The following is a 12,746-nucleotide window of genomic DNA, read 5'->3' on the forward strand; positions in this document are numbered from 1 at the left end:
GCTCCTTTAGAATAAATATATATGCGCCCAAAGAAAAGTGGGACACAACAACGAAACGCGATATGTAAATGTCGTTTGGCGATTTGTGTAAAAGATTAAACGTGCAGCACCAATGAGAATTGTGGAGCGATAATAACGCGTGTTTGAAGTGCGCAGCTGGTAGAATGTCAGAGGGCAGTTGCGGCGAGTGACGAGTATTTACAACCACGCTCAGGGCTTGTATACACGACATTGTAACGAAAGATGCCTGTAAGATATACACTGCGGGGGGGGACAGTTCTATATCTCCCGTTCTAGTGGGTCGATTGACAAAATTCAAATTGCGTTTTTCATGCGCAGTTTAAGCAATCGAAAGCGCGATTTAGGATATATATTATATTTATATATAGCGACACAAAATCGGACTTTTTCTGAAGTGACATGCCAATTTTTTTTTTCCATATTTCGATTCTACGACTTAAATTATGCCTAGATATTAAATTTTGTAAAATTTGGTGGGAATGTTTTCAGTTTGAGCCAAGAATAATTCACTTAGCGAACTTCTTAATATGTGGCAACCAATTTTCCTTTCCCTTCCATTATGGCGGAGAGGGAAAAAATGTACCTCGTTCCTACCTTTTTACATGGTGCATGAGCGGAAGTCACATCGTTTCTACTTCCAAATAAATTTAGCAAAGTGTCTAAACCACATTTGAGGTTTTATCGCTTTCAACAAATATGCCAAATTTCAGAATATATAAATTCACGTATATCTTCGGAAATTTTGAATAAAAAACTGTAATTTTTTGTAGGTATGCTTAGAAATACGTTTACTTTAAGAGATGGTAAAAATTTTATAGATTATTATTCAAAAAGTTTTTGAAAAATTTATAAAAATTATTTAAAAATACAAATTAAAAAAATAAATTATAAAAAAAGTGTAAATTTTATTTGGAATGAACCTAAATTTTGAAATGTGAAAGGAACTATCAAATAAGTTTAATAAAAAAGAGAGATTAATAAATATATGCTGAATTCAATTAACATTGAGGAGCTAAAATTTTTAGAGCTAATTTTTTAAAAAACTTCTCGTACGATTTTTACAAACCTTGGCCGTCTAGCATAATTGAGTCCAATCGAAATATGGCAAAAAATTGGTATGTTATTTCAGAAAAAGTCCGATTTTGTGTCAAAATACCTATATTAGAACAATGGTATATATCCTAAGTCGCGCTTTCGAGACATGGAAAACGAAATTTGAATTTTGTCAATCGGCCCAGTAGAACGGGAGATATAGAACTGTCTTTTTTTTTACCCGCAGTGTACTCCACAACGTTACGTTGTCAGACTTTGAGAGGGGCCGCATCATAGGGCTAAAAGAGGTCGATTTGTCGAACAGGCATATCAGTCGGCATATTGATCGAAGCCATATGGTTGTAGCTGGAACCAGTAATTGAGCGAAGGCATAGTCAGCTGCCATAGTGGCTTGGGAAGCCTCTGACCACCAATGCGCGAAATGATGGCACAATTAGAAGAGCTGCCACGTCCTCACCAACAGTTACTCTATCTTGGATGCATCCCCATTTGATAGCTCGCAGAGGTTCAGGATATCCAGGGATACGATTCTCAGAAGACTAGGTGACGCTGGCTCAGATCTCGACGTCCAGTAAGACGCTTGCCATTCCATCATACGCAGTGTCATATTGCATGATGCCGATCTCGTTCAAGCTGGGAAGTGTCCCATTGGAGAAATAGTAATCTTCAGCGATGAATCGCGCTTTTCTCTTGCTGATGTCCGCGGCATACGTGTGAGGAGACGCAGAGGTGAACGGTGCAACGTATCATCTGTTACCGAGCCGCACCACAGCCAGAACATAAAGTGTGACTGTTTGGGGAAACATCAGCCGGGACAGCCGTTCACCATTAATCGTGGTGCCCAATAATCTTACTGTCTTACGTACTTATCTTAGCAAGTCGTCAGAGTTCTATTTCTCAGCAAGACAACGCTCAACCACATACAGAACGGCTTTATCAACAATGTCTTCGACGTGGTTATGTCCTCAACTGACCTGACGTCTCCAGCCATGTTGCCTATCGAAAATGTTTGGGAAATGTTGGGCAGGCAAATTCAGTCGTGAACAAAAGCACGTCAACTCTCTGACCAGTTGCTCTATTTGTGGCACGGTCTACGACAGAAAGACATTGACAACTTAATTGTCCCAATTTGAAATACCAGCGTTTTGCACTCTTACCATAACTCCGCTGGTGGGCTCTAAAGGGAGAAATTTCTAAAGGAAGCGTGCTTGTATTCATGTTAACCCATGCAATCAGCCCATTTGCTGGGGTGTGAACCAGGCTCAATCTAAGTGTTCAGTTATCTTATCCATTCGGCCACTGGCAGGGTCGGTTGTTCACCAGTTTGGTAATTAATAATCTGTGTTTTAGATGACAAAAATTTGTTTAATAAATTTTATAGCAGTGATACAAAGACAGTAATATCAATGTCATTGATAGGTCCACAGATATGTATCCTCTGAAGAAACTTTGGACATTTGTAATGGAATTGAGGTTGAGTAGAAACATTCGCTGAAACTCGTATTAAAATTATTTATTATATTTAATGTTATGTTAATTATTAGCGTAGTGGTCTAATATTTCGGTCTTGAAAACATAGTGATCAAATAAGTTCTTTGCAGAAGCTCGTTTTAAAATCACAAATATCTTTGATATGAAATTTACAGTAAATTTTAAACTTTAATTGACTTCCTAATGCCTCATAATTTACTAATTTTGAACCAAGTATTTTAAATATATTTGCCCGGTAATAAATAAGTCATCTTAAAAATTGGAATTCTTGTGTTAATTAAAATTATTTCAAGTATATATGGTGGAAAGTTATGTTACAGCATACAAAATATGTATTAGTTGATTATGTATAGTGTAAAGCTGATGATAAGGAGTAAGCTGTTGGAAATAACGTTTCTAAATAGATTCTAAGTTTTCGTGAATAATAACGAAAGGAAAGGACGGCATTTACTATTCACCGTTGTTCAAGGAGCCTGTGAAGACCCTATTTTAATTATTTTTATCTTGAATGCGGATCAGTATTTTCAGTTTGTAGAAGAAAAATTATCAAGATAAATTGCATGGCGCATTAAGATCCACCTAACAGAGAGAGCTGTTAAAGTAATTGCTTTGTTTAGTGAGTTCGTATAAATAATAAGCATCTTAAAGGCGTGAGAAAAGGCTTAAGTTTTGTGCTAGTACTTCGTGTTTGATCTTCTGAGGAAACATTCCAATGATAAAGAAAACCTGATCTTTATTGATGTTTCCATTACATTCAGTCTAATCGATAGCTAAAAGTAAAGTGTAGCTCTGCTGTCGCTAGAAACTCCCATACCCCCAAAAAAATAAACGTGAAATAAATACCTCTAAATTTAGTTCCAGTGCAGATGCACACATGAAGGCATATTTTAACGTACGAAAGTATGTGCGTGAAGAATGGCTCTGAAATCACAAGTTGCTTTATTGAGCTTGAAGTATTGAAATATGGCTTTTTCCATTGACTGACATAGGATCTAGCTTTTTTAAGTAAAGAATTGAAAAGAATTCCGGAAATTTAGCTTTCCTTCATTATCATTGATCTACTAATTACAAAATGAAAGCTCAAAAATTCAAATATAGATATAAATTGTCTTTCTTTATCGAATTTGTCGTTGCAGATTCTCAGGTGCTAAGATACTGTACGCTTGGTTCCTTATGACCTAAGGTCAAGTAAACAAAATCTGATAACAGTAAAACAAAAAACTTTATATTATCAAACTTTATCCTTATTTTTGTAATCAGTTCTGCAAAATACAAAACTAACATACACTAGTTTCAGAATAGCTAATAAATTGTAATAACTTACACAAGTTAAACAAGTAAAATAATTTTTCAAAATATAAAACTATGGCTGAATATCGGTAAATTGTGTGGAAATCTGATTTAGTTTCGATTTTAAATCCATCGGCTGTTATTTAAAAAGGCATAAAAGGTGAAAATTATGCGTCCAAAGAACTTCCATTAAAACACAAATCACATTTTCAAACAAATTACAACAGAAAATATTAGCCTATTTCTATTAAACATATAGCTTATTTCCACTAAAACAAAGCAACGAAATTAACCTCCTTTGCATAGATTCCAAAGCTAAGTATTATAGGGTATTCCTCTCGCCTACTTAGCATGCCTTCGTGATGTAATAGTCAGTACACTCGGCGCGTATCGAGAGGTCCGAGGTTCGAGTCCCGGTGAGGGCATTGCTCATTTTTCATGTTTCCTGTTTCGAAATAACCTAATGTCTCTACCGTATTTAATCTTGCTTTATTTTTAACGAAAGTTAGAACTATTCATCTGAACTAAAACAATATCAGCTAATAATGTGTAATTAATGATACAATAATAGTAAATACAGCGTGTAAACTTGTGATAATTTTCATTGAAAAGAAATATCTAAATCGAAACAAGACACATAATAAAAAAGAAAATAAACTTAATTATATTTTTCCTAATGCAGAATAACAAACCATCCAGATAGTTAAATTTAGAAATCTGGAATCCGATTGTATAATTGCAACTTAACTAAGCAGCATTAAATCTAAATTTTACTCAGTTCACATGAAAAACCTGCCTTTGCAGTGGAATGGAACCGAATGCACAGTATCCTGAATTATGCTTGTAAATATTGCATGTATTTTTCAAGTTTTGAAAATTTCAGTAATGGGATACTGAAATTGAATTGCATTCTTTCTTTTTTTACGGCACGATCAAAATTAAAACCTTTCATCGTGCTTGCCATTGCATTAAACCTTTACCCTGTACATCCGCGAGGCTTCTGTGTTTTACTTCGTCTTGTAAAAGTTTTTTTTTTTTCTTAAAGAAATAGCTTTATAGTTTAAAGTGCATCCAATTCTTTTGTAAACTAATTACAATTCATGGTTACGTGAGTATCAATATTCTGTGCGCATAGAATTAGTTAAGGTGACGTTGTTATTGCGATTAGCAGAATTCATACATAAAATAGTATTTACTGTTATATTTTATTCTTCAGTCAGCTGCTGTTTTTCTGATAAGTTGGATCGATCTTCATAGCTTCGAGGTTTGGGAAAGGTTGGAAAGGGCTGTAAGTGCCAATAAAGAAGATCGATTCATTTTAGTCACTAGGGAACTTTTCGTTTATTTTCCATTTTCATTTTAGAACCCAAAGTATAAAACTCGCTCTTAGAAAAATTTTCGATCGGCACTATGAAGAAAAGAAGGTAATTTTTTCCCTTCTTCTTTCTAGCATGAAAACTGATGCAAAAGAGACTTTTTATCGAAAAATGGAGTTTTTTGAGTCGTCAGATCCTGCGTATTTCCAAGCTGTTTTCAGATGGTAGTTTGATGCAATTTCAATTTTTTTTTTTTTTTTTAAATTTATAAGGTTTTTGCATTGGAGTTAACGAATCATGATGACTTCCGTCTGGAGACTTCTGTGAAAACCATCGCTTTTCTTTTTGCTTTTTTTTAATCAACAGATTAACGCTGAAATGTGCTTTAAAAATCGTAGAGCCATTAGGTTATTTTTCAAGCAGAAAACAGGAAAAATGTGCAACGCCCACACCGGGACTCGACCCTGGACCCCTGGAATACGCGCCGAGTGTGCTACCGTTACACCACGAAGGCATGCTGGAAGGAGGGGGAAAATACCTTATAGAATAGTAGTGGACTTTCATGTAAGAAAAGAATACACGAAAGGAAGTAGATGTTAAACAAATCAGTTATCACTGACAGGAATTGGCATAATATAAATAAAGTTGCAGTTCTATAATTTTGAAAGTCAAATAGAATTACTTTCTTCACAGCTGAAGAATTTTCAAAACGTTACCGCGGTACTATTAACAGCACGGCACTTGTGTGATAGCCCAACGTACGTATTGTGATTATTCAACCGTGGTTCAACACAAGGAATTTATGGTTCAACATAGTGTAATGTTTGCAATTGCTTCATTCTTTCCATTTACATAGAAAAGAATCTGTGTCTTTCCAGTGCACTTTCACATAAGCCTTCAAAAGGGAAATCTAGCTGGGTAAGATCCACATGGCGGTGGACAAAGAATGGGCGCCTTTCTTTCGTTCCACAGTCCTTCTGAAGGAATAATTTAATCCTGGGTACCCATTGATAAGTGCAGACAATCCAGATTTCAGAATGCAACATGATAGACTTCTTGTTGTATTCTAATAAAAGTCTATCATGTTGTATTCTAATAAAAGATATATTAACCGTTTATATATTGATTCTTATCTTCTGGTGGTGGGTTGATTCTTAAATAGCTTTGGAAGGGGGGGGGGAAATAGTTTATCTAGTATGGGCTGTTGTTAGCGATAACAAAAATCTTAACTATTATTTTATATATCTCTATATTCGTTCATTGTATTTACTAGTAACTAGTTGTTGTTATAGGGAAGGTGCTGTGGTATTTAAGAGCGAATTAACTTGATTAAACTGGATTTAATTTGTTACATAGATGAGCATATGAATTTTACGTAGAAAATTCATTTCTTTAAAGCTTACGCTTTACGATCTTAAGTAAATGATGATGAATCATAATTTGATTAACTGTCATGATTTGATGAACAGCACCACGTATAAAAATGCCCACATTACGTCACGTCTATGTTAAATATATCCAGACCCCACCTCACGACGGATATATCACAATATCGTATTTGAAAACAGCTGTTTTTTATACGTATGAGGGCATGCATTTTTTCCCCCTCGTTTAATGAATATTGCAGCTTTTAAAAGCGAAACTTTATGGTCTTGCTGTATGAAATCAACCGATTGCTGCTTTATTTTTAACTATAATTAGTTCACTTCTTGTCTGTGTATCATATTTTAGTGATTCAAATATAAAAATATTGGAAACTAGATCAAATGATAGTCATTGTATCTTACCTCTAAATGTGCGGTAATTGATATTCTAGCACTAAAGCTATATTTAAGTCTTGAAAAGGTTATAATTTAATATTTTCCATCTGAAAAATTTGATCCTATACCGTGGGATGAATACTGTAGAGAGTCCTAGGTAAAGTTAAATGGGATTAAAATGAGTCATTTAACGCCGAACTGCCTCCAACGGAATAAAAGTTATTTTATTGGATATCGAAATCAGTATGAATTTTTCAAATAACTATAACAGTGAAATTATTTCATTGTAAAATTCAAATTTGTATCGATAAACTGTGAATGCTTTAGGAACTGATTGTGTAATAGAAAAGTAATAAATGGTGATGGTAAAAGTGGTAGTCTGAAGTTCAAGAATTTTCTTTTCAGAAACGCCAGCTAATAATTTCTGCATTTCTTGAGATTTTTCGTGGTAGATTGGACTTTCTGGGTTCACCTGTACTAACAATATTTCCCCTAATTTCTTGCATTTACATTGTTGATTATTGCAGTATTTATTAATTTCGTTTTAAAATTAGAACTGCTAACATTTGTACTTTTTCTGTAAATGTTTAATTGAAAGAATTAATCGCCTAATATCTCATTTTTGAGACAGAAACTAAAAATGATTAATTTTAGAGAGAGAGAGAGTCTTGTGAAACGCTGAGGCAGGCTGAAAAACCAGATCTCTGGCTTCACTCTGCTATTCCAGCTATGAATGCAAAACTCCTGTATGGAAACTGAATCCGCTGCAGACAACATACAAATGAAAAAATTAGAGATTTCACATAGCCTGTGTGTTGTGCTAAATATAAACATAACTTCTATAGTGCTATGATAATAAAAAATTTCACGATAAGCACATCTTCGCTGGCGTCCTATACTCCTTGCGTTTCCTACTGTCCTGTGTCTTCAAATTTGGCTATAAGCTGGAATATCGTATGGTTAGAAGGAGCATATCAGACATTAGAATATCGTTAAAAGTTTCTCTGAGTAGACATAATAGAATAATAGAAATAATGCTTCTTCCGTTTTCCAAATAAAAAAAGTTAGGATTTTTATCCTTTCTGCAGACGTTTATCGTTCCATATCGAAACTCCCAAATATTTATTTTAACCTAAAAAAGAGAAAATAAATACTAATTCTGGAAAGAATTTTTTAAATTAAAAATCGTGAAGGTACTTTTGCGCCTGCCACCCTGTACAAAAGTAGTGTGCGATTTTCAAAAGCAATTTCTGGCTTATTTTAACGAGATAATTTTATCCTAAAAACAAGACTTTTATTGAACGCGATTAGGAAGCTTTTCTGTACTGTAATTGGGCACTTTTTTTTGAACGCATAAAATGTATGAAATTTCATTATTGCACCGTGATTTATAACATACTACAGAAAAGGCCATGTGTAGTTTCTCTGCTACACACACACTTGTCTTCGCATTGTAATACCATCGGCCGAAAAAAGGAACTAAAATAGAGCTACTTACGCGGAATTTAAAAATAGCTTCAAGTTTCTAAACCCTTACCCACTGGTTTACCGGAAGAGGGGGGGGTGAGAGACAAATTCAGCATTTATGGGAGGTGGAAAGAGTGTTTTCTTTCCCCTGTGTTCTCTTTTTTTTTTTTTTTTTTTTTTTTTTTTTTTGAATAAGAGAAGTGGCAAGTGTAGCAGTTTGACTGTAAATTAAAGCTTTTTCCCCATTTCAGTTTTATTATTATTATTTATTATTTATTTTTTATTTTAAAGACATTACAACTTTAAGCCGAAAATCTTTTTATGAGTTTACCTTAAAAAAAAAAAAAAAAAAAAAAAAAAAAAAAAACATGCGTAGCTTATCAACGATTGTTTTCGGGAAGCGCATGAACATGTGGACGCATACATGTGGACGTTTCAAAATTTTTTCGATGGCTCACTCTCATTCCTAGATATGAAGCATAACACTTCTTACACTATTTCCTTATAACCCTCAGAGTAATGTCTTATTTTTTGGTGGAAAATTTCAGCCGAACTCGTGAAATCCACCTTCTTATGTCATTCGACTTCCAATCAACTAGCTGTGTCATCCTGAATGCCTGATTAGATAATCGTGTGTATTACTTTCAAAGGGAGATAAGTCTAGAATTGTTTTTCTGGTAATAGGCTTAAATTATAAAGATTAAAAAGAGAGTAGATGAGTAAAAAGTATTTCACAACTGGATCTTTTTTAAAAGTCCGTTCTGCTTAATCGAACAAGGCATACGAGGGCTTCTCGGATTATGCCAAATTCCAATAAATTTTTATTGCGAGGTCATTCTACGTGAATATTAAACCCTTTTTTGGCCGTTAATTTGAATACGACTTTATACACGAAGGATATCAAACCTGATTTTTCTTAATAAGCGTACTAAATTTGCCTTTTTTAAGTTTATAAAAATTTAAAACCAGATAAGATTTTAAGAAAAATATTAGGCTATTATAATTGATTTCTTTCCAAATTCGATTACAGTTGAATTTGAATAATTTTTTGCTGTATTCTATTCCATTGTCATTCAATTAGAAGGTAAATAATAATAATAGGAAAAATTTTGTGAATTTATTTTAGGTGTGTTTCGCTTTTGGAGCAGCCTCATTTAAGTCCATTTATATCTATGTATTTATATTATAACTTCAGAATATAATTGATCACGGAGTTTGAATTTTTTTAATTATCTTTAATTCCTGAGCTCCATCGTAGTAACGTTAAAACAAATCAAATGTTTCAAAACAGCTACTTTCAACAAACGTGAATAATATTCTTCCTTAAACTGTTACAAATATCATCCCATTGACATAATAACTGATATAAATGAAATAGTCTGGAAAATATTTTTTTAAATTACTTTTTTAAATATTTCTTGTGGGGAATATTGGAGGGTAAACAAATAATACGTTTAATGCAGCCTGACTGGGTGATTATTTTATAACTGTTTAATATGGTGACCGATAAATCACATTAACCTTGAGCTTTCTGTTTTGAATTTTAAGAATATAAGTGAATCTTGTTTATAAACCTAAATCTTTGAAGTAGAAATTTAAAGCGCCCTGCAATATTTTTAGGAGGGTGGAAGGGCGGCTAAGTGAATTTAAAAGAAAGTTATAGTTAATTTTTTTTTCTCTTAGTCTTTTGATGGTGTAATAAAATTGTTTTACGTTGTAAATGGCTAGGGGAAAAGTTATAAATTTCGCGAAGGTTAATAAATCTTAATAATTTTTTTAATCTGTGTGCTAGCTTTCCTCCATCTCTCACAATTTGCCGCATACATGTGGACGTTTCAAAATTTTTTCGATGGTTCACTCTCATTCCTGGATATGAAGCATAACACTTCTTACACTATTTCCCTATAACCCCCCGCAGAGTAATGTCTTATTTTTTGGTGGAAAATTTCAGCCCGAACTCGTGAAATCCACCTTCTTATGTCATTCGACTTCCAATCAACTAGCTGTGTCATCCTGAATGCTTGATTAGATAATCGTGTGTATTACTTTCAAAGGGAGATAAGTCTAGAATTGTTTTTCTGGTAATAGGCTTAAATTATAAAAATTAAAAGAGAGTAAATGAGTAAAAAGTATTTCACAACTGGATCTTTTTTAAAAGTCCGTTCTGCTTAATCGAACAAGGCATACGAGGGCTTCTGCTTAAAGAAAAGAATTCTTTCGTGGATGACATTTTAAAGGAAACTGTTTCGTATTATATTACATAGGGGTGGCAAACGACGAAAAGGCTCATGCAGCTAATCTGTATGATGTGAATCAGAACGGGTTTGAACAACTGATATTCAGCAGTCTTTTATCCACTCGGTCGTTGGGGTGCCTTTTTTTGTTTTTTAAACTTGGAGACGCAGAGAGGAGTTTTGTATTGTACAAATAATAAATGTTTTATTTTTCTGTCACTAGTATAACTGTGGGTCTTTTAATCTTGCAGCGAGACATAGGAGTGGCAAATATAATTAAATCGTTTGCTTAAATGTCGCTGTTGTTTAGGAATTAGTAAAACTAATAATTTAATGTTATGATAAAATTCCCTTAATTTTTATTCGATCTCATTTAATTCTCTTTGAATGTCACTTATTATGTTCCTGGATTAATCTAATTCAAGAAGGAAATACTTTTAAGTTATAAAAACATAAATTTACTATTTTTTTTGGTTGCATGAAATGACTTCAATTTTCCTTTTTGGCAGGTGCGCGTGAGTGTTGCATGCGATGTATGGCTGAGGCGGCATCAACGGAAGTGGAGTCAGGATTATGGATGCTGGGATCAAACCCTGCTGCAGGGACGACGGAGAAGTTATCGGTGAGTAGTCTTTGTAATTTATGATTCTTTTGTTACTGCTTCAGCTTTCAAAGGTTGCTGCTTTAGAAGCAAAGAGTATTGGTTACCAGGTGTAAATTATCAAATAATATTGCTATCCTGTTAAATCAAATATCTGTTCGCTCAGTTAAAATCGGAGGCATTTCCCATTACTAATTATTCGGTATATGGAATACAAAATTATTTAACTTATTTCTTTCCTGAGCAGTTTTGAGAGAATAGCGTAAATTTTCGTTATGTTAAAGATATTTACTTATTTTACTATTATGGTAAAGATATTACTGGAATGTATCTTATAGTATATTAGTTTAATGGGGCTAAGATCTGAATAAATTCTTATTGGGAATAAATGAGTATTTGTGTGAAAATTTTGTTACCATTCTGTATATTCGTATACTTCTCATATGCCAGTTACTTAGTTTTGATGTCGGCTTTTCTGAAATACTGCTGTAACTGTATTGTAGTGGAATTGATTGTACTGTAATTATTTTGCAAAAGTGAAATAACTTTTACTTTGAAATTGTAATAGTGGTATGATAAATGTAATGGTGTACGTTTGATAGTATTTCTGTTATCAAATGAACGCATGGTTTTTAAAATGATGGTAATAAATTCTGGAATATTTGTCGCTTAATAAATTCCTAATAAAATATTTATAGTAATGTAATTATTTATAGAATATATGTAATATTATGAGTTTTAGATGACACTGTACTGGAGATTTTTTTTCAATGATAAACAGCCGTGGATTTTCCATTTTCTTCCTAATAGAAGTACTTTTAACAGGATACCCTTATAATGATCTATTGATTTCGACTAAGAAAACACTTCGGCTGAGGACAAGCAAGCTGTTTAATGATGTTTCAAAATAAAATATAGCAGCTCAGAATATCATTAGATCAGTTGAGTAACTTATTTCATATAGTTATTTATTATAACGGGCACACAGTATAAAGTTCATGACCCGCAGTATCATCATAATACGCTATTTTTCAAAAGCAGTTAGTTTCATGGCCGAATTTTAAAGACGATAATTTCGGAAAACGTGTTGCCAACTTAGGGCAACGAATAGATCTAATTTAATTATGTGAACCGTGAAAGTAAACATAAGCATTATATCATTTTCGTTGATTTTTGAATTCGTTTTACTTTAAACAACGGGTCAAATTTCTAAATGCACGGAAACAATTTTATTTAATAACCGTGTTTGTATTTTCACAGTTTTAGAAAGATTGTTTTTAACATCGCTAAGCACCAGCAACTGAAACTTGGAGCAAAAGCCTTCAGTTTATGGCTAATAAAGACATTTTATTAATAGATAAAGCTATCGCAATATTCATTTATAGTAAAGTTACCGAGAAAATGCGACACTAGCGTTTCAGAAGTATCTTATGATAAAATAACGTATTTCTTTCATATTCGTAACTTCGTGCTTTATTTTTACCACGATATTTTCAACGACAATATTTTTAAA

General features: G+C 33.2%; 2 protein-coding genes across 5 annotated transcripts in view; one reads left to right on the plus strand and one right to left on the minus strand.

The window, feature by feature from the left end:
• The window catches only part of LOC118181010 (putative phospholipid-transporting ATPase IM), a 487,240-nt gene that overhangs the window by 227,517 nt on the left and 246,977 nt on the right, over positions 1-12,746 (plus strand). For all 4 annotated transcript variants that reach the window (XM_085820207.1, XM_085820204.1, XM_085820205.1 and 1 more), the window contains one exon: positions 11,142-11,254. In XM_085820207.1, coding sequence (XP_085676333.1) covers positions 11,206-11,254 — 49 coding nt within the window. In that variant the 5' untranslated portion in view covers positions 11,142-11,205. The remainder of the gene's footprint in view (positions 1-11,141; positions 11,255-12,746) is intronic.
• The window catches only part of LOC146996185 (uncharacterized), a 228,893-nt gene that overhangs the window by 111,088 nt on the left and 105,059 nt on the right, over positions 1-12,746 (minus strand). The gene's annotated exons all lie outside the window — the stretch shown is intronic.

The sequence above is a fragment of the Stegodyphus dumicola genome, chromosome 7, assembly GCF_044657685.1.
Source record: "Stegodyphus dumicola isolate Sdum_Otavi_A_Nest chromosome 7, ASM4465768v1".
In the NCBI taxonomy this organism is placed as follows: domain Eukaryota; kingdom Metazoa; phylum Arthropoda; class Arachnida; order Araneae; family Eresidae; genus Stegodyphus; species Stegodyphus dumicola.